Source organism: Clytia hemisphaerica, unplaced genomic scaffold, assembly GCF_902728285.1.
Source record: "Clytia hemisphaerica strain Z4C2 unplaced genomic scaffold, Clytia hemisphaerica genome assembly, whole genome shotgun sequence".
NCBI classification, from domain to species: domain Eukaryota; kingdom Metazoa; phylum Cnidaria; class Hydrozoa; order Leptothecata; family Clytiidae; genus Clytia; species Clytia hemisphaerica.
In genome coordinates, this window is record NW_027103359.1 from 818,431 (window position 1) to 841,635 (window position 23,205).

General features: G+C 35.2%; 1 protein-coding gene across 5 annotated transcripts in view; it reads right to left on the bottom strand.

Annotated features, from left to right (window-relative positions):
- The window catches only part of LOC136822109 (tetratricopeptide repeat protein 28-like), a 39,702-nt gene that overhangs the window by 2,962 nt on the left and 13,535 nt on the right, over nucleotides 1-23,205 (bottom strand). For 3 of the 5 annotated variants that reach the window (XM_067078336.1, XM_067078327.1, XM_067078361.1), the window contains 7 exons: nucleotides 10,890-11,037; nucleotides 8,616-9,887; nucleotides 4,530-7,858; nucleotides 3,730-3,961; nucleotides 2,488-2,564; nucleotides 1,374-1,590; nucleotides 487-781 (listed from right to left, as the gene is read on the bottom strand). In XM_067078336.1, the coding sequence (XP_066934437.1) occupies nucleotides 487-781; nucleotides 1,374-1,590; nucleotides 2,488-2,564; nucleotides 3,730-3,961; nucleotides 4,530-7,858; nucleotides 8,616-9,887; nucleotides 10,890-11,037 (5,570 nt within the window). Of the gene's footprint in view, nucleotides 1-486; nucleotides 782-1,373; nucleotides 1,591-2,487; nucleotides 2,565-3,729; nucleotides 3,962-4,529; nucleotides 7,859-8,615; nucleotides 9,888-10,889; nucleotides 11,038-11,841; nucleotides 11,987-18,694; nucleotides 18,860-23,205 lie in introns of those variants that run through there. The other 2 variants (XM_067078345.1, XM_067078355.1) reach the window with 2 other exon arrangements.

The window sequence follows — 23,205 nt, forward strand, 5'->3', positions numbered from 1 at the left end:
ATTTTTTTTCTCAAATTCCTAGCGAGTTTTTCTCATTTTGAGCCTTCAGCCTCCCCATTTTTACGGTGGTTCCGCCGGACCTAAGGCTGGTTCATAGCTTATACAATCAATGTTCCATGACCATGGCTTCTTGGTTATCACGTTGATTAAGAAAAAGAAGTAGAATCTTGAACCTTTCTCATACAAGAAAAAGGGAAGCTGAAAGCCCTGCGCCGGATCGAATCTAGCGCTTTTTTTGTTTTCATACTGCATATTTGTCAAAATCTAGCGAGATCTATTTTCAATTCAGCGTTTGTGTGAAAGCCACACGGGTCATGCATTTTTGAGGGGGGGGGGGGGGTGAACTTGTAAAACAAATGAAACAATCAAAATCAGCCATATTTGTTTTGATTTTGTTTCCCGCTGCATATGGTTTCGCCAGTACTTTTATGTCCCTTTAAAAACTCATTGAAAAAAACTACAGTCTTTCCTATAACTATATCTTACCGGAGTTTACGAGCAGCTCCTCCATCACCGCTGGATGAATTACCAACCGAATCTTTCGAGCTCCATAATCCACGATCAGAATTCAAAAAATTGTTCGTCAAATTCTCATTAGATTGGGTGAGACGTTGTTTAGATAATGACATCTCGTTGATGGAATCGTTGATATAATTGATGGTGTTTTCTGATTGGTTCTTTTTGCTTACTGGTGACATTGGTTTGATTATTGATTCTGATTGTGACTTGTTACCGTTGCTGATGTGTTTTTCGTCTGATTGTTCTGTTTGTTCCATGTGTTCTATTTTTTGAAAGGAAATTTAGATTATGAGAACAATTATAGTATACAAATAGAACACACATTTTACACCTTAGCCTGCATTTAAAATGAACTGTTTTGCATGAGAGAAACACAACTTTGTCCGAGTTAAGGAAGTATCGAGTTGGAGTAAGGCTTAAAAGGCAATGTTAACTGAGGAGACGAGAAAACTTGTTCGATTTAATGAGACATTCGAGTTAAAAAGACTCCACTGTACTTAGGTAAGTCTCAGACTCAGTACAAGATACATTTCTGGATGGAAGATTTCATAGTCTATAGGCTTCAAAACTGAGACCATGTTCACACGTTACTGTTCCGTTTTGCTCCGGTATGAATTTCCTTACAGATCGAGTGTGTTCATATTGGTTTCGGAACGTTTCGGAGCAAGAAAATGGAGCTGTTCCGTTCCGATGAAAAAAGTGGAGCGAAACCGTTTTGATCTGTTTTGCTTTGTATGTAACGTTTTCTTTTCTGGCGTTTCGAATTTTGACGTTCACACTTGTCTCGGAAACGAAACAAAACGTCTGAACATGGTCTGAGTTTATCATTAACAAAGATATTTGTTTCTCCTTACCGAAAAGATCTTTAGAAGCTTGTAATGCGCATTGGAGAGGTCTACGCATGGTGATTTTACCAGAGCGTAACATAACTTCTGTTTTACCGATTCCCATCAGCTCAAAACCAACGGAAGAAAGGAATTCATGACATCCGGGTACTCTCCATAACGGAAGAGGAAATGGAACTTGTACGTTGGACATGTCTTGGTTAAAATAGTATAATACTTCTTGTAACTGAAAAGTAAATAAATATTACATATATTTACAATATCGAGAAAATGTGTACAGTAGTCTATAATAGACAGTTTCAGGCTTTTAGGCCTTACACTTGGTCTATAGGCACTACTATAGGCAGCCACTAGTAGCCCCCACCGGGAATTATTTATTAACAGGTTTAAACATAATTGACAACTTTCACAAAAAATGTTTATCAATAGATATTTCAAATAAAAGAATGTTTAAAACACAGTTGATTGGCTTAGATTGCGAAACTCTCTTTTGTTTCGTTAAAACCTCAGTACGCAGTACGTCAATATTCAAAACAAGAGCAGTGCGTATATCCCGAAGAGTAGGCGTTTTACGCTCAAAACGAAGATATGACGTAGCCTAGAATATGTGAAAAAATACAACACAAACTCAAAATTTAGGCACTTCCTCGGAAAAGGAAATAAAGTTTACTCTTTACATCAAACTGAGATGAACTACTTTGCATTTTTTTATCTTAATTTGCAACGCTATAACAAAATCACATAAAATTAGATGAGTCAGTTGAGACAAGAAGGTTGAATCAAGATTTGTTCAGATATACGGAATGGTGGAGATTCGGTAAACCAGGACTAAGATGTACTATAGTGCGTAAAAGAAACCCCGGTCTGGAAGCCTTTTCTTTCTTTCTACTGTTGCGAACTTGAACTTGTGTTGAGAAATTATTTTGTTTTGCTCACTTTTTGATCATGTAATTAGCTTTTGAACCAATCCCAAGAGGAGTATTTGGTAACGTGATCAAAAACTGAGCAAATCGATTTTTATAACCGTTATTAACAAAGGAAAAAGTTAACAAAAAGCTGCAACAATTGGCTTCCCGACCAGGGTTTTTTATAAGGACTATGGTTGTACATCATATTATCTTACCATCTTGATAAGGGGTAATCCAATATATGGACTGGACCTCAATTTGGCAATAGCTTCTAGTCCGTTGCGACTCAAACCTAATGAAAAAATAAGTGATTATGGTTTTGGAACTTTTCCTTTAACTTCGGTCAGTCAAGGGTAACCTTGGAAGGTACTACTGTAATTTAAAGGGACATACAAGTACTGACGAAATTTAAATTTGACAAACCGTATGCAGCGGTTACAAAATTAAAACAAATGTCACATGTCAAGATAAAAAATAAAAACAAGTATGGCCTGATTTTGCTTGTTTCAATTGTTTAACAAGTTTGTTTTGAACACGTGATCTTAATTGTTCTCTTTAATGACATGTGGTTCGCACAATGTTTACATTTTACTACTTTTATGTCCCTTTAAGGTCTATGAAAAAAGGTTGCAGCCTAATACATATGCAGCGATTCAGAATGCCACGTGAATCGAAAAATCGCATGAGGTGATACCGCAATTAAAGGTTATTCTTGGCTGTTGGCACTAAGTAAAGCTTTTTGAAAAACAATTTACGAAGAGATTTTCAACAGAAGTTTGTTGCTAAGATTGTAGTATTGGGCTCTTCCAGAAAGAAATTGAATATGGGGGTGGAGGATATAACATTTTTTGGAAATTTACCCCCCGCGGATATTGTGAACTTGACCCCCGGACAACGGATCTCACCCCCGGACAAGCATCAATTGACCCCCCGGACAATCAAAATCACCCCTAATCAGAGCAAGTTTGACCCTGAAACAAGGTAAATTTTGCAGATTTTTCACTACCCCTGGACAAAATATCCAATTTATCCACCACCCTCATGTACGAAAATTTTCTGAAAGAGCCCATTGAGTAAGTCTATAAAATACGTAATAGTTATTAAACAGTTGCGAGTACAATATGAGAAATATTTTACGAGTTCCGAGATTTTTCCGTACAATATTTGCAAGGCACTTTTTCAGCAAAGTGACGTTAGATTGCTGCTACCGCTACAATGCAACAACATCTTCTCGTCAATTTATATTTTGTATATGTAAAATACAAGATATGCTGATGAAGTCACGAAAGATGACGAAAATTTCTACTTAAGCAGTCGCTTCATTTTTTCTGTTTTACATATTTGCTGCTTCAACATTTTACGTTTTCTAAAATACAAGATATATTGTACTCTTTTTAACCAATCAGATTGCTGATACTTTTTGGATCGCCGATAAAACAGACATATATTTCACATACCTAAGAAGGCATATAATGTATTACTGCTGTTATTCAATGTATCTGTGCATTCCATCCCAGGAAAGAAAACAGCATCTGGCAGATTGTTTTGTGCTTTCTCAAAGCGGAATCCCAAAGCAGCTAAAATAGGTTTCCAATGAGTTCCAGGAGCAATCTTTTTATTGATACTAGACTCGGCAACGTAGAGAGATGTTCGACGATCAGAGGCTAAACGTTGGCGTGCTTTCTCGACCTAAAAGAAAATCCATAAATAAGGAGTATAAAATAAGGACTGATGAGCAAGTGATGTAATACTTAAGCGCCAAAAAGGGGGTCCTGGTTCGGATCTTCGATATTCCGATTAGTTTATAGATACCCTAAACCTGACTGACCCTAAACCTATTGAAAACAATCGAAAAACTGTCTAAAGTGATGTAATACTTAAGCGCCAAAATTAGGGGGTCCTGGTTCGAATCTTCGATATTCCGATCAGTTCATAGATACCTTATACCTGGCTGACCTTAGACCTATTCATGATATGCACCACTGGAGAGTCTTCTATCATGAATTGAAAACAATCGAAAAACTGTCTAAAAGCCCGAGATAACCAGACTAATCAACGTAAAATATTGACTTTTATTTTAGACCCACATATCGATCAGATTCGAAATAAGCAGATCGGATAATGAAAGTAAAATGCAAAATTTGAAATGTAAAATCTGAAATCACCAACGCTTTGAACATCAAATTAAACAACGTTTTGCGCCTTTTTTGCGTCACATTAAAATTAAGAATCAAAATTTTTTTTAACACAATCTTACCAGATGTAGAATGACTTTGATAGCATCACGATTCGGGTTATCCAAAAACTCATGTAAAGCTTTGGTTAATGACTGCGTTTGACGATTTAACATGCTGTTTTGACCATACAATACAAATCCAGCCCAATGTGTAGGATGTTTAAATTCATCTGAAGTTTGCATAGCATGTACAGTCTGTTGAAAAGCCTCATAAGCTGGAATCCCTTTGTTGTACTGCTGGTAGAAACCTTGGAAGAATCGACGGCGTGCATTGTCTGCTACTGGCCATGTTGATGTAATGAGCGTTTTGCAACCGGCCATTTGTAAGGAAATCATAAGAAGATATAAACCATCAGCACAGATTGGGTCTGTATATTCACTTGGTGAAGAGATACCATACATGACGAGACTCGTTTTCAAATTCATTTCATAGATGTCTTTAGCTGTAATAAACACATCGGATAAACCGGGTGACCCGGCTCTTGAATCGGGTTCCAAATCTTCAATATCGGGATCAGCGCTAAAGTTACGTGACCGAACAGCATCTTTGGTGATGACTTTACACGGAAACACAAATGATGGTGTTTGCCAGGCAACATCTGATGAAAGATGGCAGACAATGCTTTTGTTTAATCGATCGACAATATCTTCTTTGAGATTCGAATTCCCGGTTGTTGGTGCCGTACCAAAGACCTTAGCAACACCTCTCGCTTCATCAGCAACCAATTCACTTCCACCACCAAATATAAACACGTTCTCTGATTCAGGGTCAATTTCAATGTTTTCACTACTGATTTCTGATTTGGTTTCTAAAAACCAAAACAAGTTTGGACTGTATGATAAATTATATTGTTCACTGAAAGATTTGGTAAAAGATTGACCGCGTAGTAGTGGGAATGGTATTAATGCAAGTTCTCTAGGTACGATTATTTTCAAATCAATATTGTTCATTTTGAAGTGCCCTTCTTCCTTCATTTGATTAAAATAATCATCAATTTCTTCCACGAAAAGTTTATACATGTCTTCTATAGGAGCTTCTGTAAACCAGTTATAATTTCTCGAATGTCTTTTTTCTTGGTCGGGTTTATTCGGGCGACGATATCGAAATTGGTAGGCTGGTGCATTCGGGCCGTCGAAACTGTTCGAAACTACGGGTCGTCCGATACGAGATCTTCGATTTTGTTTACGATCAATAACTTCGATGTTAGCGGCAAAACTCCTGGTACGATCGCTCAAGCCTTTTTCGTGAATTTCAACATCAAGCGTTTTTCGAGTTGTTTCGATAAACGAATCGATTTTCTTATTCGTTTCATCGAGAGAGATATTAACAACATCATCCATGTCAAGAGTCCGTAAATTCTCATCCTCGTAATTTTCAATAACTGTTCGTTGCCAAAATTTAACAAAACCGTCTTTTGGACTTAAAATCCAGCAATATAATTGTCCCAAAACGGTTGAATAAAAACAAACATTCGATGCAAGACTTTTAAGCCGTTGAAGGAATTTCTCATAAAGTGGTATACGTACTTGAATATCAATCCCGGCTTTCTTTAACAAAAGTTCTAAATTCAAACTATTAGCTTTTTCTGCCATGAACAACGCTTGTTTGTATTGCCCCGTTTTCACGTAGACTTTTTGTAACATTTGGTAGGCAGCCATAATGAATTTAATAGCCTCTGTACTGAATGATGTGATGCTTTTATGTTCAACATATTCAACCAAATCAACGACACGTTGAAAACACAATAAAGACATTTTCAAATCGTTATTCAAATAAAGCCCGAATGCTAGTCTATATAGAGCTTTAATTTGTTCACTTTGACTTCCAAGCTCATCGCTATACTTAACAGCCGATCTAAAACAATCGAGTGCTTCGTCGTTTTGCCCACACTGATAATAGAGCTTCCCAAGCCGTCCGCATGCTTGCATTTGTATATCGAGAGCTTCAATTTCTTCGCTTAAAGTAAGAGATTGTTTGTAACATTGAATCGCATTTGATTGGTTATCCAACTTGTTGTAAGCATCACCCAATAGATTATACGAATCCGCCTGCAGTGCTTTATTCTCCATTTCTACCGCCTTATCAAGGGCGTTTTGATGGGCGTGCATTGATTTCTCATATTCTTTGATCAGCTTGTAGGAATCACCTAGCCCACGATATGCATGATACTCATAATGCGTCAACTTCAGATCGCGAGCTGAGGCTAAAAGTTTTTCGTAATAAGAAATGGCGGAGTCATAGTTTTGTAATAGGGCGTGAACGAAAGCGACATTTTTATACGCGTCGCAGATTTCAGATTTTTCAAGTTCTTGGCAACATATTAATCGTTTCTCAGAATACATTAAAGCTTCCTGATAAGTTCCTTGGTAGATATGTATATCAGAGAGTTTCTTATAAGCAATATTTTCCTCATCTGTTAGCTGAAGAACGGTTGCGATTTGTTGGTATTGAAGCAGATGATGTATAGCATTGTCATGGTTACCAACCATTTTATAACATTCGCTAATGTCTAAATGTACGTGACCGGAATCAATCGAATCGTTAACAGTATCGCTTATACATTCAAGTTGTAATCGAAAGGCGATGATAGCTTTATCGTATTTCTCCATTCGCATATTGATACGACCCATGAGTTGGCAAACTGTTTTACATTGTTCTAAATTTCCAAGCTGTTTGGCGTGTTGAAAAACCTCACAATATAATTTATGCGCTTCTTCAAGTTTTTCTGATTTCTCCAACAAAGAAGCGTATGCGTAAATAGCTTGATAGAACTGTTGCGGTTTATCATCAATCTGTCGACGAAGAGTCAGCTCTTTCTCAAATCTAGCTTCAGCTTCCTCGATATTTCCCTCATTCTCCAAAACCTTGGCGAGTTCGTGATTACAATCAGCTTGCAAGGCTAGATCTTTACTTTTTTCAGCCGCTTTGACTTTTTCGTAAAAGAAGCGTAAGCCTTCTTCCACGTCACCCATCTCGATATAAATTTTTCCCAAATTTCCAAGCGCTTTACAAACGTTCACCGTATTCTTTTTCTCACGAGCCGAAGCTAAAAACAGCTTCTGACAACGGACGGCTTTCTCAAAATCATTCATTGCTAGATAAGCTAATCCAAGGTTGCAATAAGCCATTGAGAGTAATTCTCTATCATCTAAATCATTAGCCAATGAGATATTCTCTTCGTAAAATTCGATAGATTCGTTATAATTCTTTAGCCTGTAATACGCATACGCCAGATTGTGGGTGGCTTTGCACATTTCAGCTTTGTCTTGTAGTTTGTTAGCGACTGCAGAACCATTCTCGTAATGTGAAACAGCCTCTTCGAACCTCTCTTGTTGACTGTAGAAGTTTCCTAAGGAAAGAAAAGGAAAAGTAACAATTTAAAAAGATACCTTTTTAAGAGATTGATAAGTTCTGGGGATCTTAAGAATTAAGATGAGTCATTCTGTCATTCGGGTTTCCTTAAATGGAAAGCCTTACTTGGGGAGTAGATCTGGGTCACACAAGTATGTATAAATTAATTCACCGAGAGTGCTCAATGGTTGCATGAATAAAACACAACCAGGGCGAAATCATACGATTTTAAGAAAAAGTAGACAAGGATCAATTTAGTACTGTCATCTTTCACTGACTGCTGATGATTCGTAAAAGATGAAACTGACAGTAATAATAAATTGATTCTTGTCTACTTTTTCTTAAAATCGTATGATCTGGGTAACATCAACAGAACTTTTGAGGCGATTAACCAAAACTCTCAGCCCATAACAGAAATTAATCAATTTTTCCCTGATAAAATTACTTTCTAGAGTAACAAGCAAAAAAAGAACTGTTAAGGCCGGTCTCCACTTTCGCGCAAAGTGAGCGAAATCTTTTTAACGTCGGTTGAAAAATGAAGCAATTCCATTGGTCAAAATTGACGTATTGGTTGAAAAAAGCTTCCTTCAACTTCTTTTTTGTTCGGGCGAGACTTTTTCATGACGTAATTTTTTCTTTAGACAAAAAAATGGTTGAGAAAAAAACTGTCGCCCGTTTCGCGCGAAAGTGGATACAGGCCATTAGTAGGGGTTAACCGAAGAGTCAAAAGAAACGATAGCTGGAATGAAACTTACCAAGATTACACTCAGCTGTGCATTCAGCTCTTAAATCCTTCAACTCGACTGCGATACTCAAATATTCTTTATGGTGTTTCAAGGCGTTATCAACCATCTCCAACGCTTGGTAAGATGCAGCAATCTTGCCATGAAGTGATCCTTCTAAATGATGGTCATCCACATCCTTGGCAACTGATAGACCAAGTTTATAATATTTAATTGCACGTTCGTGTTGTTCTAATGCTTGGTAAGCATCACCGATGTTACCATAAGCTCTGGATTCCCCTTCCCTGTCATCGATTGTCCGGCAAGATTCTAAATACGATTTCTGGTATTCCAAAGCTTTGGCAAAGTCTTTTTTCTCTTGATAGGTTAGACCAAGATCAGCTTGTGCTTTAGCTTCTAAACTACGGTTTTGTATTTCGATAGCGATTTTCAATTGTTGTTCGTGGCAATTCTCCGCCATTTTCAGTTTCCCTTGAAGGCGGTACGCCATTCCAAGTCCTGATAGGGCGTTGCATTGATTCTCATAATCATTAGATTCCTGTGAGATTCTGAACATTTCTTGATATATTTTGGCAGATTGTTCATATTTTTGGATTCGCTGGTAAAGACCACCTAACAAAGACATTGCGTGGCAGATCTCGAAATGTTCCTCAAGATCCATCACAATCTTTAGATGTTCTTCCTGACATTTTATGGCGTTATCGAAGTCACCCAACAATGCGTAAACAGCACCAACGTTTGCCAACTCCTTGGCTTCGTGTAAAAGATCACCAATTTCCTGACGTAACACTGCACTTCGCTTGTGATGTGACAACGCATTTTCGTAGTCACCACTTGCAACAAACACGTGACCGAGGGCGGTTAGGGCGTTGGCAGCTTGGCGTGTATCATCTTGTTGGGTGGCAATATCTAGTTGCATCTGGTGGTGTTGTTGGGCATCTGAAAGTAGATTCTGGCAAAAATACGCATTGCCGAGATTTCCATGTACCCTACATACACCTGAATTATCATCTAAACTTTCAACAGTCAATAGATCTTGATGCATGAAGTGTAAGGCGCGTTTTACATTCCCATTTTTCCAGTACGCCGAACTGAGTGCTGAATAAACGGAACCTTTCAGGGAAAGGTCATCTGTTCCGAGTTGTAATGAGCTTTCGAGTACCGTAATTGCGGGTTGAAGCTCATCAGATGCGAGCAGTTCTTGACCAATTATGGCGACCGTTGCAAAAGCTTTACCACTGATATCCGATGCCTCCAGTTGTTCAAATAACGGCTCTAACGTTTCTAGAAGGAAAAAGAAGTCAGTCTGTGTTAACACAAAGTTATCTTAATCAACCAATGAAAACTTAAAGTTTGATAAACTACACTTTTCCAGTTATGGAAAATTTGAGTTGTCAGTGTTCAAGTAGTCCTAGTAGTTCCTAACTATATTTTTTCAATGTCGAAATTTCAAAAAATCATTAAAAACAGTAATCACTCTATAAATAAGACAGAATGACAAAAAAACAATTTCATTGTTTCTTTTATTCTTTTTCCTCTAATCTTATATTTTGCCAACAGTTTGCCCATCTTATTTGCACGTCATGAACATTTCTAACACCATCAAACTCAATGCAGACCCAAGTTCTTTGAACAACTGTCGAGGAATGGTAATCTATTTTTTCAAAAATTTTCTCACATAGCATAACATCAAAACCTTGGAGATTTCCAAAAAAAAATTTCAGCTTTTCCAAAAATATTATCGTACATGGGAATAGCTTGTTTTACCATATTCTTAAATTCCGAGTTTTGATGAACACAGTTGCACTTTTTGGTATTTTTATGTGTAAACAAGGTAAGTGTCAAGAGAAAAGTTTGCTCGCTGTTTTTGATGGTTTTTTGAAATTTCGACATTAAAAAAAAGTCAATTTTTTTGAAATAATTTTCGAACTACGTTTTCAAATTTAATGTATAATAGCTCAAAATTCAAGTTAGAGCATCCTCTATACGATCAAAAAAGAATGAAAAAAAAAATCAAATTCTGAAGCTCGCTATATCTCGACAAAGTTGTATACTTTTTTTTGGTGCACCCGGTATATTCTTAAAATGATTTTATTTTCACCACATTGTGAGTGTTTTTGGGCGATATCCTTAAAAATTATGTGTTTCAGAGCTCACAAATCCTTAAAATGTTCTTAACTTGTCCTTGATGTCCATATAACGTTAGATAAACATTCAGACAAGAACCATTTATGAAGATGTTGAACTGAAGAGACAATATTATAGTGGTTCGAGTTACAATTTTACCTTGCAAGTTAGATTTTAGTGATGCTTCCATTAGAGCTTGAAGAAGCTGTTGTGATTTCTCGTCGTGAGCGAGCGCCGAAGCGTAGGCGGCCAGTGCTTCGGCATGTCTTCCCATGCATTGTAGTGCAATGGCCTGTCGGTAATAGCCCTGTAGAATAACAAATGAAAAATGATTAATTATAATTGTTATGAAAGGCGAACACGTAGATCAAAATTACGAGAAAATATACTTCTTAATATGAAAAGCGTTCTCAAACAAATGTTTTTATTTTGGGTTTTAATAAAAAAACCTCCTCAGGGATAATATAATCCATCCAAAAGGGTTTTTATATTTTCAGAAATAAAAAACCCCTCAGTACAATTCCAAGAAGGGAATGCCGTTGACAAACTGTACAACAATATATTTTGAAGAAAACAGAAGCAGAAGATTGAAAGGGAATCATGTCTGATATCACGGTCGCAATTCATCATGAAAAGTAAAGGGGGGGTTTCAGGGGGTACCCGATTCCGCAATTCCGCCAATTTTTTCTCCAATTTCCGTCAAACCGTCTTAAATTGAACCAAAATTCCGTCACCGAAAATTCCTTTGAAATTCAATATTTTTGTCGAAAATTCCGCAAATTTCGAATATCTTTTACCAATTCCGAAATTCCGCGAATTTTTTTGCTAAATTCCGTTTTTCCGCACTAAAATTGTCTAATTTTCCGTCTCCGTCAGAGAACCCAACTTCCGTAATTCCGTCTAAATGTTCGCCAAATTCCGCCACTCCGTCCGAAAAAAGGGCCGATTCCGCTCCTCCGCCAACCGTGAAACCCCCCCAGTAAAGACTATCGCTGGGCGCTAAATAAAGATTTGTTGGTTCAAAATTTGTCTACCAACAAAGGTGCCCAACAACAAGTCTTTATTTAATAAAGACGTTATAAAGGTCAATTTCAGTCAATTTGATACGTACTTTGATGACTAACTTCTGGCTCATTCTAAACTACAACCAAATTGGAAGACATTAAACTATTATCACACACAGAAAAATGTACCATTCTCATATACAACAACAGTACAATCTTTTAGTTCCGTTCTACACAGAAATTCTTGTGAAATATTCATGGTATTGTGACATAGTACAGGAAAAAAAGTTAGTAGGCTGTATATAGATGGATCATTGAGTATAATGAATAATTTAGACAAATAATTGTATCCATTTTTACTTCCTTTTTCCTTCCATTGGAAACTTTGAATTCATGTTCGGTTTAATATTTCATGATTTTGGTGGGTTTGTAGTAATAGGTTACCGGACTTCAAGAAAAAGCCGCCTGTATAATATTTTCTGTATTAGAAAATTTAAAAGTTAGGTTTCCTTTATACACCCAGAAGGTCCATTAAAGGTTTTATTTTACATAAGTGTTCCTGTTTCATATCAGACACATATTTCATATCAGGACAGTGTCTGCCTATTGTTATATTATGATAATATAAGCAAAAAAATGTTTTTCTTTTCCTCTTTGTGACCAATCTTGCTCCACATCCGTGTCAATCCAATGTTAAAAAGCTTGTGAATTAAAATTGATGAGTAAGCAAACGATATCACTCTTATTTAAAAACAAAACCATTAAGATTTTGAACCTCAATAAAGGGACATAGTATTTTGGAGATGCAGATGAATTTAAAAACATTAAAAAAAACAGTTTCAATGGATACGCCTCCATAGCGGTTGAAAAATTCGAAAAGCTTAAAGGTTTTGTTTTTAAATAAGAGTGGTATCGTTTGCTTACTCATCAATTTCAATTCACAGGCTTTTTCACATTGGATTGACACGGATGTGGAGCGAGATTAGTCAGAAAGAGGAAAAGAAAATTTTTTTTTCGCTTATATCAGCATAATATAACAAAAGGCAGACACTGCCCTGATATGAAATATGTGTCTGATATGAAACGGGAGCACTTGTGTAAAAATAAAACCTTTAAGAACAATATATTCGTTAATAAGTTCTTATTAAGTTTAAAGTTAAATTATATTTAGACAAAAATTTGGTTTGACATTTAGGTGGAGTTAAGGTAACCTCCATGGTGAAATTGGTCGTGGTTTTCATCCAGGTAACACATCTTCAAAAAGAAGATTAATTTTAGAAGATGATAATTTATCCAAGGTGATCGTGTGATTTCCAGATTTCGCAAAATGGATACCTTATCGGTAGAAAATTCGTCGGTCAAAAATTTCGTCGGTCAAAAATATTCGTCGGTAAAAAATTTCGTCACTTGGCAATAATTTCGTCACTTTTTGCCGACGAATATTTTTGACCGAGACCTTTCTTTTCCTTTATTGTTCTAAATTTCCCCTGTTGTACAGCATTTTTCTGTACTAAAGAGCTCTAAAATGAAATAATATGTTCTATTCAATACTTCCAAAGGTAAAACGGACGATTTTACGAAAAAAACACTTTTTAATTTTTAATTTTGACAACTTCGTCGGTCTAAAATATTCGTCGGTCAAAAATTTCGCCGGTCATAATTATTCGTCGGTAAAAAATTTCGTCACTAAGCGATTTTTCCGTCACTTTTTGCTGACGAATTCTCTACCGATAAGGTACTACTTTATGAGAAGAATTATGGAAAACCAAAATTTCAAAAAAAAGACCCAAGTAGAATCCATTTTCTAACTCCTGTCAATCAGCGAGTGTAGTACCCCCTGGTTATAGGAATCATTCAATTACTTTATAGTGTTTATCCACGGGGGGGGGGGGGGGGGGGGGGGGGTACTAGGTTTACGAGATGACGGGTATGTCCGAGCCAAAGTTTGAAAATCGACCCTTAGAGAGACTTAATTTCGAAAATGTTGTCCATTTTTGATGTTTTTGCAACCCTTAGAGAGACTATTTTCAGATTTTAGTCTAAATTTCAAGAATTTATGATCCTTTGAGGGTATTGGTTTTCGTAATTTTGGAGCCCTTATAAAGACTCAATTTGTTTTAAATGGTTTTTGTACCCCTTTGAAGGACTTTGAAGGACTCAAGGATGTAAAAAAGGGACCCTAATGGCTCGCACATACCCGGAACCCGTTTTACCTAAGTACCCCCCTTCCCTCGGTGTATATCTGTTATTTTGAATCAGTTTTCATCTGCTAAATTGTTCATTAGTTTTAACAATCAAATTCTATTGAAGTATTGAACCATGGTGTTGGGAAAATGCCGAAAAAATGCATTCTATTATTATCTAAAATCAAAATCTAAAGACGATATTTTTAGCGAGTATGTTTTAAATCGGTGAAAAATTTATTTTAAAGAGACTATACACGTTTTTTCTATAAGTACAAACTATATAAGAAAATAAGGCTAAGTGGCCAAAATCTTAAGAACAACTTTAAGGCTTTATCGGCTCTGATACACTTGTTTTTTTAAGAAAATGGACAAAAATACTCAAAAAATGCTGAAAATAAAGTTGGCTTGAAACCCAAAAAGTTAATAACATCTGAAGGCTTCAAAAATTTTGGATGTTCTTATAGAAAACGTGTAGTGTATCATTTGAATGGAGTTAGTGTAAAGACTGATACCTAGTTTCCGATTTATAATTCGTGGAGCTTAAAGTAAAGGAAATTTGCATCTTGATAAAAAGCTGATGTCGGATCATCTTATTTGACAGCCGCCTGCATTGCTTGTTGCTAAGATCATTGTAAAAGTAGTCCGGGAATAGCCGAATCCTTGTAATGCAAATTCTTATAAAACGACGTTTAAAATTTTAAAGTTTGTTAATTTTTTAGTGGGATGAAATTGCGCAATCCTTAGTTACTTTTGAAATCTGAAGACGAGATTATTCTTATAGAAAAATGAGGTACGTAGATAAATTTGGGTTGGCAAAACAACGTACCGTATTACTTCGAATAAACGCCCGGGGCGTTTATTTAGTTTTTTCGATTTTAGGAGGGGCGTTAATTCTTATTTTAGCGATTTCAGTGTTTAAAAAAATTGAATCTGCTTGGGGTTTGAGGGACACGAATCATTCAACGGTAATAATTTAGCTGAGATTTCAAATATAATTAATTATTGCAATAATCGAATTAAAAATATAGCAAAAGTGATTACCTATGGGACATCAACAAAATGATTTAAAATATTGGCTTTGGTAAATTTTGACGAAAGAATCGTTTAGCTGTAAATCTGAACGATCTCATTAATAACATTAATCTCCTCAGTAATTGTAAATTACATCTTTAAGTGAGCTAACCATATCAAATTATTAATCATGGTTGACTTTCATGATAAGGAACTAACTCCACTCTCACGTACAAGCTCTAAGAGTTGACAGAAAATCTTTGATGGCTCCTAAACCAACACATATTAGTTATAAACAAGAATTTGCGATATGTAACCAACGTATTCCAAAATTACGTCACTTTTATAACAGCTGGTTGATTGCAAGTGACATAGTGGAAAGGGGAAAAAAAAACAGAAAAGTTACTTAATTTTGTGAAGCAATAGCAGTGCTGTAGGAAGCATTTTGATATTAGGGGGCATAAGTTCAGTGACACCGTGAAGGCCAACCATGGTTTGGCCCGAAGGGGGAAATTTTGAAATCTAGAGCTCTAAATTGGCTAAAAACACACTCAAAAAACTAAAATAATTCGAATAAAGGCAAAATTTTATGGTAAAATACTCTATTTTACGAAAAAATCACTCTTAAAAATATTGGGAGGGGGGGGGGCTAAGCACCCCCTAGCCCCCAGGTAGCTACGGCACTGCAATAGTGCATATCATGAATACTGTCTTCGTGCATCACTAGCGAGTTTATGTATTTGCAATTTTGAGGACGGTAAAGTGACTGAAGCGATTTGGAATAACCCACAATTTTGACCAGCAAAATCAAGGGCGGTAAAAGTGCTGATTTACCGTCATCCCCAGTCAAGATCTAGTCAAATCAGAAGCTAACCGTCTCCGTCACATATATATAAACTCGGGGTACAGATAAGTTAGATGCCTCCTGAAAAAAAATAACCTTAAAAATCTTGAAATACAAACTTTCAGCGCAAAATTGTTGGATTGGCTTAATTAGGAATAATATCGAGAGTAATTTCAAGGAAAGGGGTACACGTTTTTTTATAAGGAACACGTTTATAAGGAACTTGAGGCTGAAAATGGTCCAAAAAATAAGGAATTGTTCAGAAACTACTCAGGCGAAAACCAGTTAAGGAGCAGTTAGAGTTAAACTTAAACTCGACCACATTTACAATACATTACCTAAACAAAACGTTGATACATATCGATGGAACAACGCTAAAATAAACGTCTTTTTCTGTACTTTAGTAAATTGTTTAACAATAAGCATCAAATCAGTCCAAACTTTGCAACTAAGTAAAGAAGGAACTCGATAAGAAACTTTGAGGCTGAAATTCTCTGAAAAAATAAGAAACTCCAGGCTCGGAGCCAGGTTAAGGTTCCTTATTAAAAAAACGTGTATTCTGATCCGGAAAAAGACCTCCAATTTTTTCTACTTCCATGATAGGGTGAATTCTATGAATATTGAAAGAACGTTGTGTGTCAGCGCAATTACCGCGGAAGAAGCATGGTTGACAACAACTCATCTTCACTTTTAATTGTCATAGAGAAGTATAGTATTTTGTTCGAAAAACAAAACAAATCAACAGCAATGAGCAATATTGTCAATCTCGTGTTGTTTTTGAAGAATCTTTTATAAAAAGGAAGCGATATGTTTATAATATGAGTATGCAATATTTTTCATTGAATAAAGACAGGAAAAACAAGATTGAAGATAAATAGTGACTATATTGAAAATAACTTTTTTTTGACAAAAGTATAACAAAGTTGCAGTTGATTTATCAGTAATTATAGCCTTAACGTTACTTTTGTTCAAATTTATCAAACGATAATTAAGAGCTTGAATTATGGAAAAGGGTAAATAAATTTAAAGTTAAGCCTCAATAATATAGTTTTATATGAAAATTTACAAATTACTAACCTGAGAAAATCGTTCGTTTTCCTTCATTTCTATACTAACTAAACACAGGCATACCATTTTTATTTTCCTTCATAAACAAATTTCAGCAAACTGCTAATAATGTAAAATATCATGAAAGTTCAATTTTGTTTTGAAGCAGTTCATTCGCAAACAGGTTCAAAATTGAATTTTTATCTTAATAGAAGATCTACTATCATAATTTTCCACTTTTGATATGTACCAATTATGAAATTTCCTTAGCTACCAGGGCTTAACAGGTTGACACTTTAAGTATAGAATTAAGATACAGAATTGATGTCTTAATTATTTGAGTTTGAAGGCTTTTGATAGGTTAAATGGGTAATAATTCTGAAAGATTAAGATAAATGTATTGCCATGTGAAGGTCTTTGTTCTATATGCAATTTATGCAATATTTCCAACTAAACACAAGTTTAGGAGTTCAATTTGAAAAAAATACGCCAGAGATGACAGGTACCATTATATTACCAGGAACCATAATTCCTGCATTATTCACGATATCAAATTTAAAAGAGAAAAGATATCATTACCAAAAAGGATTGATTGAAGATGCTTCTGAGAAAAAGAAAGGACAATGACAGATTGCCAGAGTTTAGGGCGATGAAAGAAAAATGAAAAGTACCAAAACGGTTTGGTTTCTAGAATTTTGAAGGACATCATTAACGTATCTCCTACCATTTGCTTACACAGCAGTTTTAAACAAAAGACAGGACAACTTTTTTATCCTTGACGCGTCGCGCGAGCACATATTTTGAGTAATTCTTTTATTTATGCTGCTTTGTCAGCATAAAAGACGCCTCCTTTCTACACCATAAAAAAGAATATCTTCAAAAGGAAACCTCTATAAATTTCTTATAAAAAACATACTAGTCAAAGAAAACGGATCTTGGTGAATTTGACATTGTAGAGAAAAATAGAATGTTCTTGAATGATTTTTTTTTCAAACTTGATTAATCAGCAAAGATGAACTAGCTAAAGGAACTGACAGAATTTCCTTCGTTTAGTCAAAATGTCTCTAATTATGTATCCTGCCATTTCTACATAGTTTTGTATGTGCGCGTGCGACGAATATAATAGTGATTCATTTTGTATTTTTATTGAGGAAATAGTATTGTTTTTTATAATGCTGAAAGAAATATTGAAACAGTACAAGGGTCAATTTAAATATATTTTATTAATGTTTCCTAAATCTTAAAACATTTTGGGCAGAAAATGCAATTTTACATACTCAAAATCAAAAATAAAATACACATTCCATTCACATTCAATTTTAAACTCGGGTAGAAAGCTATCGAAAGAGCAGCTTTCTGGTCACCTTCGACTGGACTTGCGTATTAGTAAGTATTAACGTTGTATGAAGGCCCGGGGGGGGGCACTCGATTTCTAAACGACAGCATGTGCCGCCAAAAGATAGCTTTCAAAATCGCACCCTTATACAGTAAAGCCCTTGAGCAGTGAAAAGGTACCGTTACAGTGCATTTTACCCAACGTTTCTAACCCTTTTAGTGTAGTTTGATTTCATATCTTTTTTAATGAAACCACCTGAAAATGAGCCAGAGATGTCGAAACAATGTGCAAAACAAATAAAAATGAGTGCGAGTCAAAACTACCAAGATACATCAGATTTTTACTGTCAGACTTGCAATTCAGCAGTCTCCAAACACACCCTTACAGTGTATTCGGCTAAAAGAAGACCCTTGAAGTGCACTCTATCAAAACACCCTTACAGTGCATTTTGAGGATCTCGAAAAACCTACCCTTCTAGGGTACGAAGGTTGTTGATCATGATGGACCATCCAACCTTTACAAGCTCTTTCACTTACCGTACTGTTGACTCCAAATATAAAACCTTTGCCTTCATTTTTCTGTAAAGAGATTTTACGATTTCGCGCTGTAGATTCGACGTGTCGTTGCATGCTATGATGGACTGTGTATGATGTTTGTATGTGTGTGGATCGTTGTTTTTTTGTTTTATTTTTTTTATGAAGACATCTAGGTATAAAAGGCGAGTTAGAGAAGCCAAGTCTAAGTTACTCATCGGCCAAAAGCCTATGTCTAATTGGTCTAATGCGAAAGTGTCGCAGATCAAAGTTCACGGAGGTCCTACTCTTTCTATGTTTGATTCAAGAATATTCTACAGATTTGAACGCAGGAAAAAACGCACTCAAAGCATTAGTGAGGCAACAACCAGTATAGTGACTGGAGAAAGTAGATGAAAATGATGGTTAGAACTGTATTATACCCATTGACATTTATATATCCCTGGACTAAGTTACTCAATCCCGGCCAAGCAAAATCTTTGATCGGAGTTTTTTGAAAAGTGGTACCCTAATGGCGGCACTACTCGATGAAAATGCATCGAGAGCGCTAGATCTACTTTTCCTCGAGTACTTTTGATGATGTAGTGCCGTTAAACGCTAATTTTTAACATTGCAATGGCTTCTTCTCGGGTACCAAATTCCAATAAAAACTCCGATCAAAGATGGCAGATAAAGCTTGGTCCAGGGATATATATGTCAGTGATTATACCAGATTTGGAAAATAAAACACATCTGAAACACTGGATGTCGACCCTGTTCTCAATTGGTTCCAAAGGTTCAAGTGACATTCATTTAACATCATATTTCAGACCGTTATGTGGCGTAAGACTGCGTTGCTTCAACATAATGTGTCCACTGAGATTACTAACCAAAGGTGTTTACCAAAATTCAACAGTCTAGAAACTTTCAAGAAGGAATTCACGAACAAACAAACTACATAAGAACATAAGGCTTCGCTGGCGAAAACGTTAAGAACAAGTTAAGAACATTTCAATTAACGCTTTGTGGACTCAAAAACACCCGATTTCTTAAGAAAATGGACAAAAAAGTCAGTGACTTAAAAGTGCGAAAATAAGAATATGTTAAGAACATTTTTAGGCTTAAAACTAAAAAAGTTGAGAACATCCGAATGCTTCAAAAATTTTTGATGTTCTTATAAAAAAAGTGTAGCAGCTATCAAATAACATGTAGTGCTCTTTTTGTACAATAAACCCTAAGCTTACTTTTTCTGTAGAAAAAATCTTTCAAACAAGCTAGAGGGCTAGAGTCACAAACATATACTGTACCAAATCCTATCAACCGCTCAGCTAGCATAAAACGTTAAAACAACATTCATTTAACGTCCAAGACATCCATATAACGTTAGATGAACGTTGTTTGAACACCTTGTAAGAGATCTGGGATAGAGTAGCAAAGGGATTCAAACAAGAAATCGTCCTCACTTAGCTTGGACACAGTCCCTTAGCAAAGACGTTAAATTGACACTTCGATGTTTGTAAAAATAATGTTCACAAATATTTATCACAGAACCAATACTACATACTCAATGGCAATTTCTATATTTCACAATCTTAATAATTTGAATAACATTGAGACAATAATTATTATTATCATGAAAATGATCATCTCAAAGTTCTGAGCAGACAAGTTAGTCAAAAATTTCCCACTCTCAAAAATAATTAGAGAAACAAACAAAAAGTTTATTTGAAACAAAACAACAACATAACCGAAACATATTTAAAAACAAAATATCAACTTTTTAAACAAAAAAGGCATCACTACTCAAAACTAACTCAGTCAAAATTGTTTTTTTTCTATGCATCGCTAATGAGTGAACAATACATACAATTTTTTTTAAAGGATTTCCTTCTAAGGTATATAACAATGACACAGTAATTAAGTAATTAAGATCAAATTTTCTCTTTTCTCTCTTTGCTTTGGTTGTGGCGAGTTTTAGAAACATTTTTTTTTCGATGTCTGAATGACATGTCTACATCAGTATCTTGTTGTTTGATTCTAATATCATTCTTCCAAAAACCCATATTGAGAACAAAACAATTAAAATCCATTTTTCTGTTTCATGTTTCTTATAAATCGTCCTTAAAAAAAAGTTATCAAAATCGAAAAACATTTCTCTTTTTTTAAGTATCAAATTTTCGAGTTACTTAGGTAACAGGGTGACGTCATTTTGATATGACGTAATGATAAGTCACTACAATCATCGTTTTCAAGAGGACCTCGGAAAAATAATTCTTGAAAGGGCTGTATAATAGATCATTTTGGCAAGAATCATGAATTACTATTATCATTTTTGCCCATTCTCCTAAGAACAATTTCTGTGTTTTAGAGTCTTAAAATGTCCTTAACTTGTTCTTAACATTTCAACCATCGAAGCCTTATGTTCTTATATAGTTTGCTCTTATAGAGCATTACCTTAACCACTTTGTCTTTTGGCAGTTTAAATTTCTGTATACGATGTTGACTTAGATACGAAGGTTATGCATTATGTGAATTGCACTAGTTACAAATCTACATTTCCTGGCTTAACAAGTATTAAATGTAGTTGTAGGGCAGTAACTTTTTACGGTATCTAAGAAACGAAAAAAGATGAGCACAAATTTGATGGCAACAACAAGGTTCAAATGTTCAAATATTAAAAAAAGTATAATGTTATGATTCTTAAATCTTCATTTTTATCTTTTTCATTCTTTGTCATTTTTTTTATCATTACTATAAATTACGTGTCCGGATGATTTAGAGACAGACTTAAGTACTAATAATAGATACTGAATTTGTTTTTTAAAGTTCAATCTCGGTACTACAGTGCATAATATTTCAGTGCATCTCGCAAACCGCCTCATTGTCCATTACTTTTTTTCCCCATGACGAAAAAAATTGACTCTACCCCGCATTTGAAAGCTGATGAAGCTATCTTTCCAACGGTATATAGAAACCTTTTAATTTTTTTTCTAGGTTGACTCAAAATTCTACTGGAATCCCATATAGGATTCAAAGGAAAAGAAACAATCTGAGATTATCCATGGACATTCAATAATTCTGAAACATTGATGAGAAAATCGAAAGCGTTCTATTGAATTTGATGTATCGGGGAAAGGAGGTTGACTCAAATTACACATCAGAATTTATTTCAAAGGTTATCAGACAGTTTTTTAGAAGATTGTTGTATGAACCTCAATCTCTATCATAATGCCAGACTATTTTCCATATTAATAACGTGTATTATCGTGCTTTTCCCTCCAACAACGCTTCGATACTGCCCCTACCCAAGGCTTTTACCTGTTATAAAAGATTACGTCATGAATATCAAGGAATTCAGACAGTATTACATCACAAGTTACAAATATTCTATTTTCCTGTTCAAACATTTTTTCCAAAAAAACGAAATTTTTATCCAAAACAAGAAAAAACATAATATAAAAAATACATAAATTCTCAAGCATGTCACATCTCATACAATAGAAAGTAGCATGGCGGGAAGTTAGATGAAGGTTGATGTTATTTCCTTAGGCGGATATCAAATGCAACCTTATAAAGCATTTAAAGAGAAAAAAAAGTTCAGTAAATTCTGTTTCCTTTCGTCAAAGGGAAGCTTGTCCAGTATTTCTATTTGAGAATATAGTCTTCCTTAAACTAATTAGGAAAAGGTCATTATGACCATTAACCCATTAAGTACCATAACAATACCACAAGTGCCGTGGGGTTGAGTCTACAAACCATAGCCATGTGTCACTCTGATTTGAAACTAACCAAATAAAAACGGAATTACTTTGTCAGAAATAGAACACCTTAACTACCTTGTGTGATAAAAATAAGATTCAAAATTACGATAAAAATTCGATTATGCGATACACCATTCGATGAATGATTTGAATTCATAATTCTTCAAAATGAATCGAATATTTTATCAAATAAGGAGGCTACAGCGTTCCATATGTTTTTACAAGCCAAAAATATTAGATTGTAGATATGCTACTTCATGGCCTTCATAAGTAAACGTAACAAGGATTTATCAGCCTAATTATAACACGGAAATTAAAAAAAGTTAAGACGAAGGACAGCTTGTCAACTATGATAATATTCTTTGAGATGGAAAAGTCAATTTAGAATCAACTTTCTTTTTGATATGTCCTTATATAACGCATTAGAATTGATTGAAACGATCTTTTACCAGTAATTTAAGGTCGATAATTTGAAAACAAGTGCGCCCTTTTGTGTGTAGCTAATTATGGCAACTATTCTTATGACATTTTTAATTTAAAAGTAGAAAAAAAAACTGAAGAAAAACACCTAAGGATTCGCATAAATTTTTTCCTCACGTGGCGATTGTGACGTCATTTTCAACGTCATTTTCTCTTCTGAAATCTGAGAGCTCTAGCTTATCCACTTCATCCAGCTCTGAAGATTCAATCCGAAATCCTCAATAGAGTATCAATAGGGAACATTTACATAAAACACCCCCTTCTCACAGACCCGGTGGGATTTTATAAGCCAGT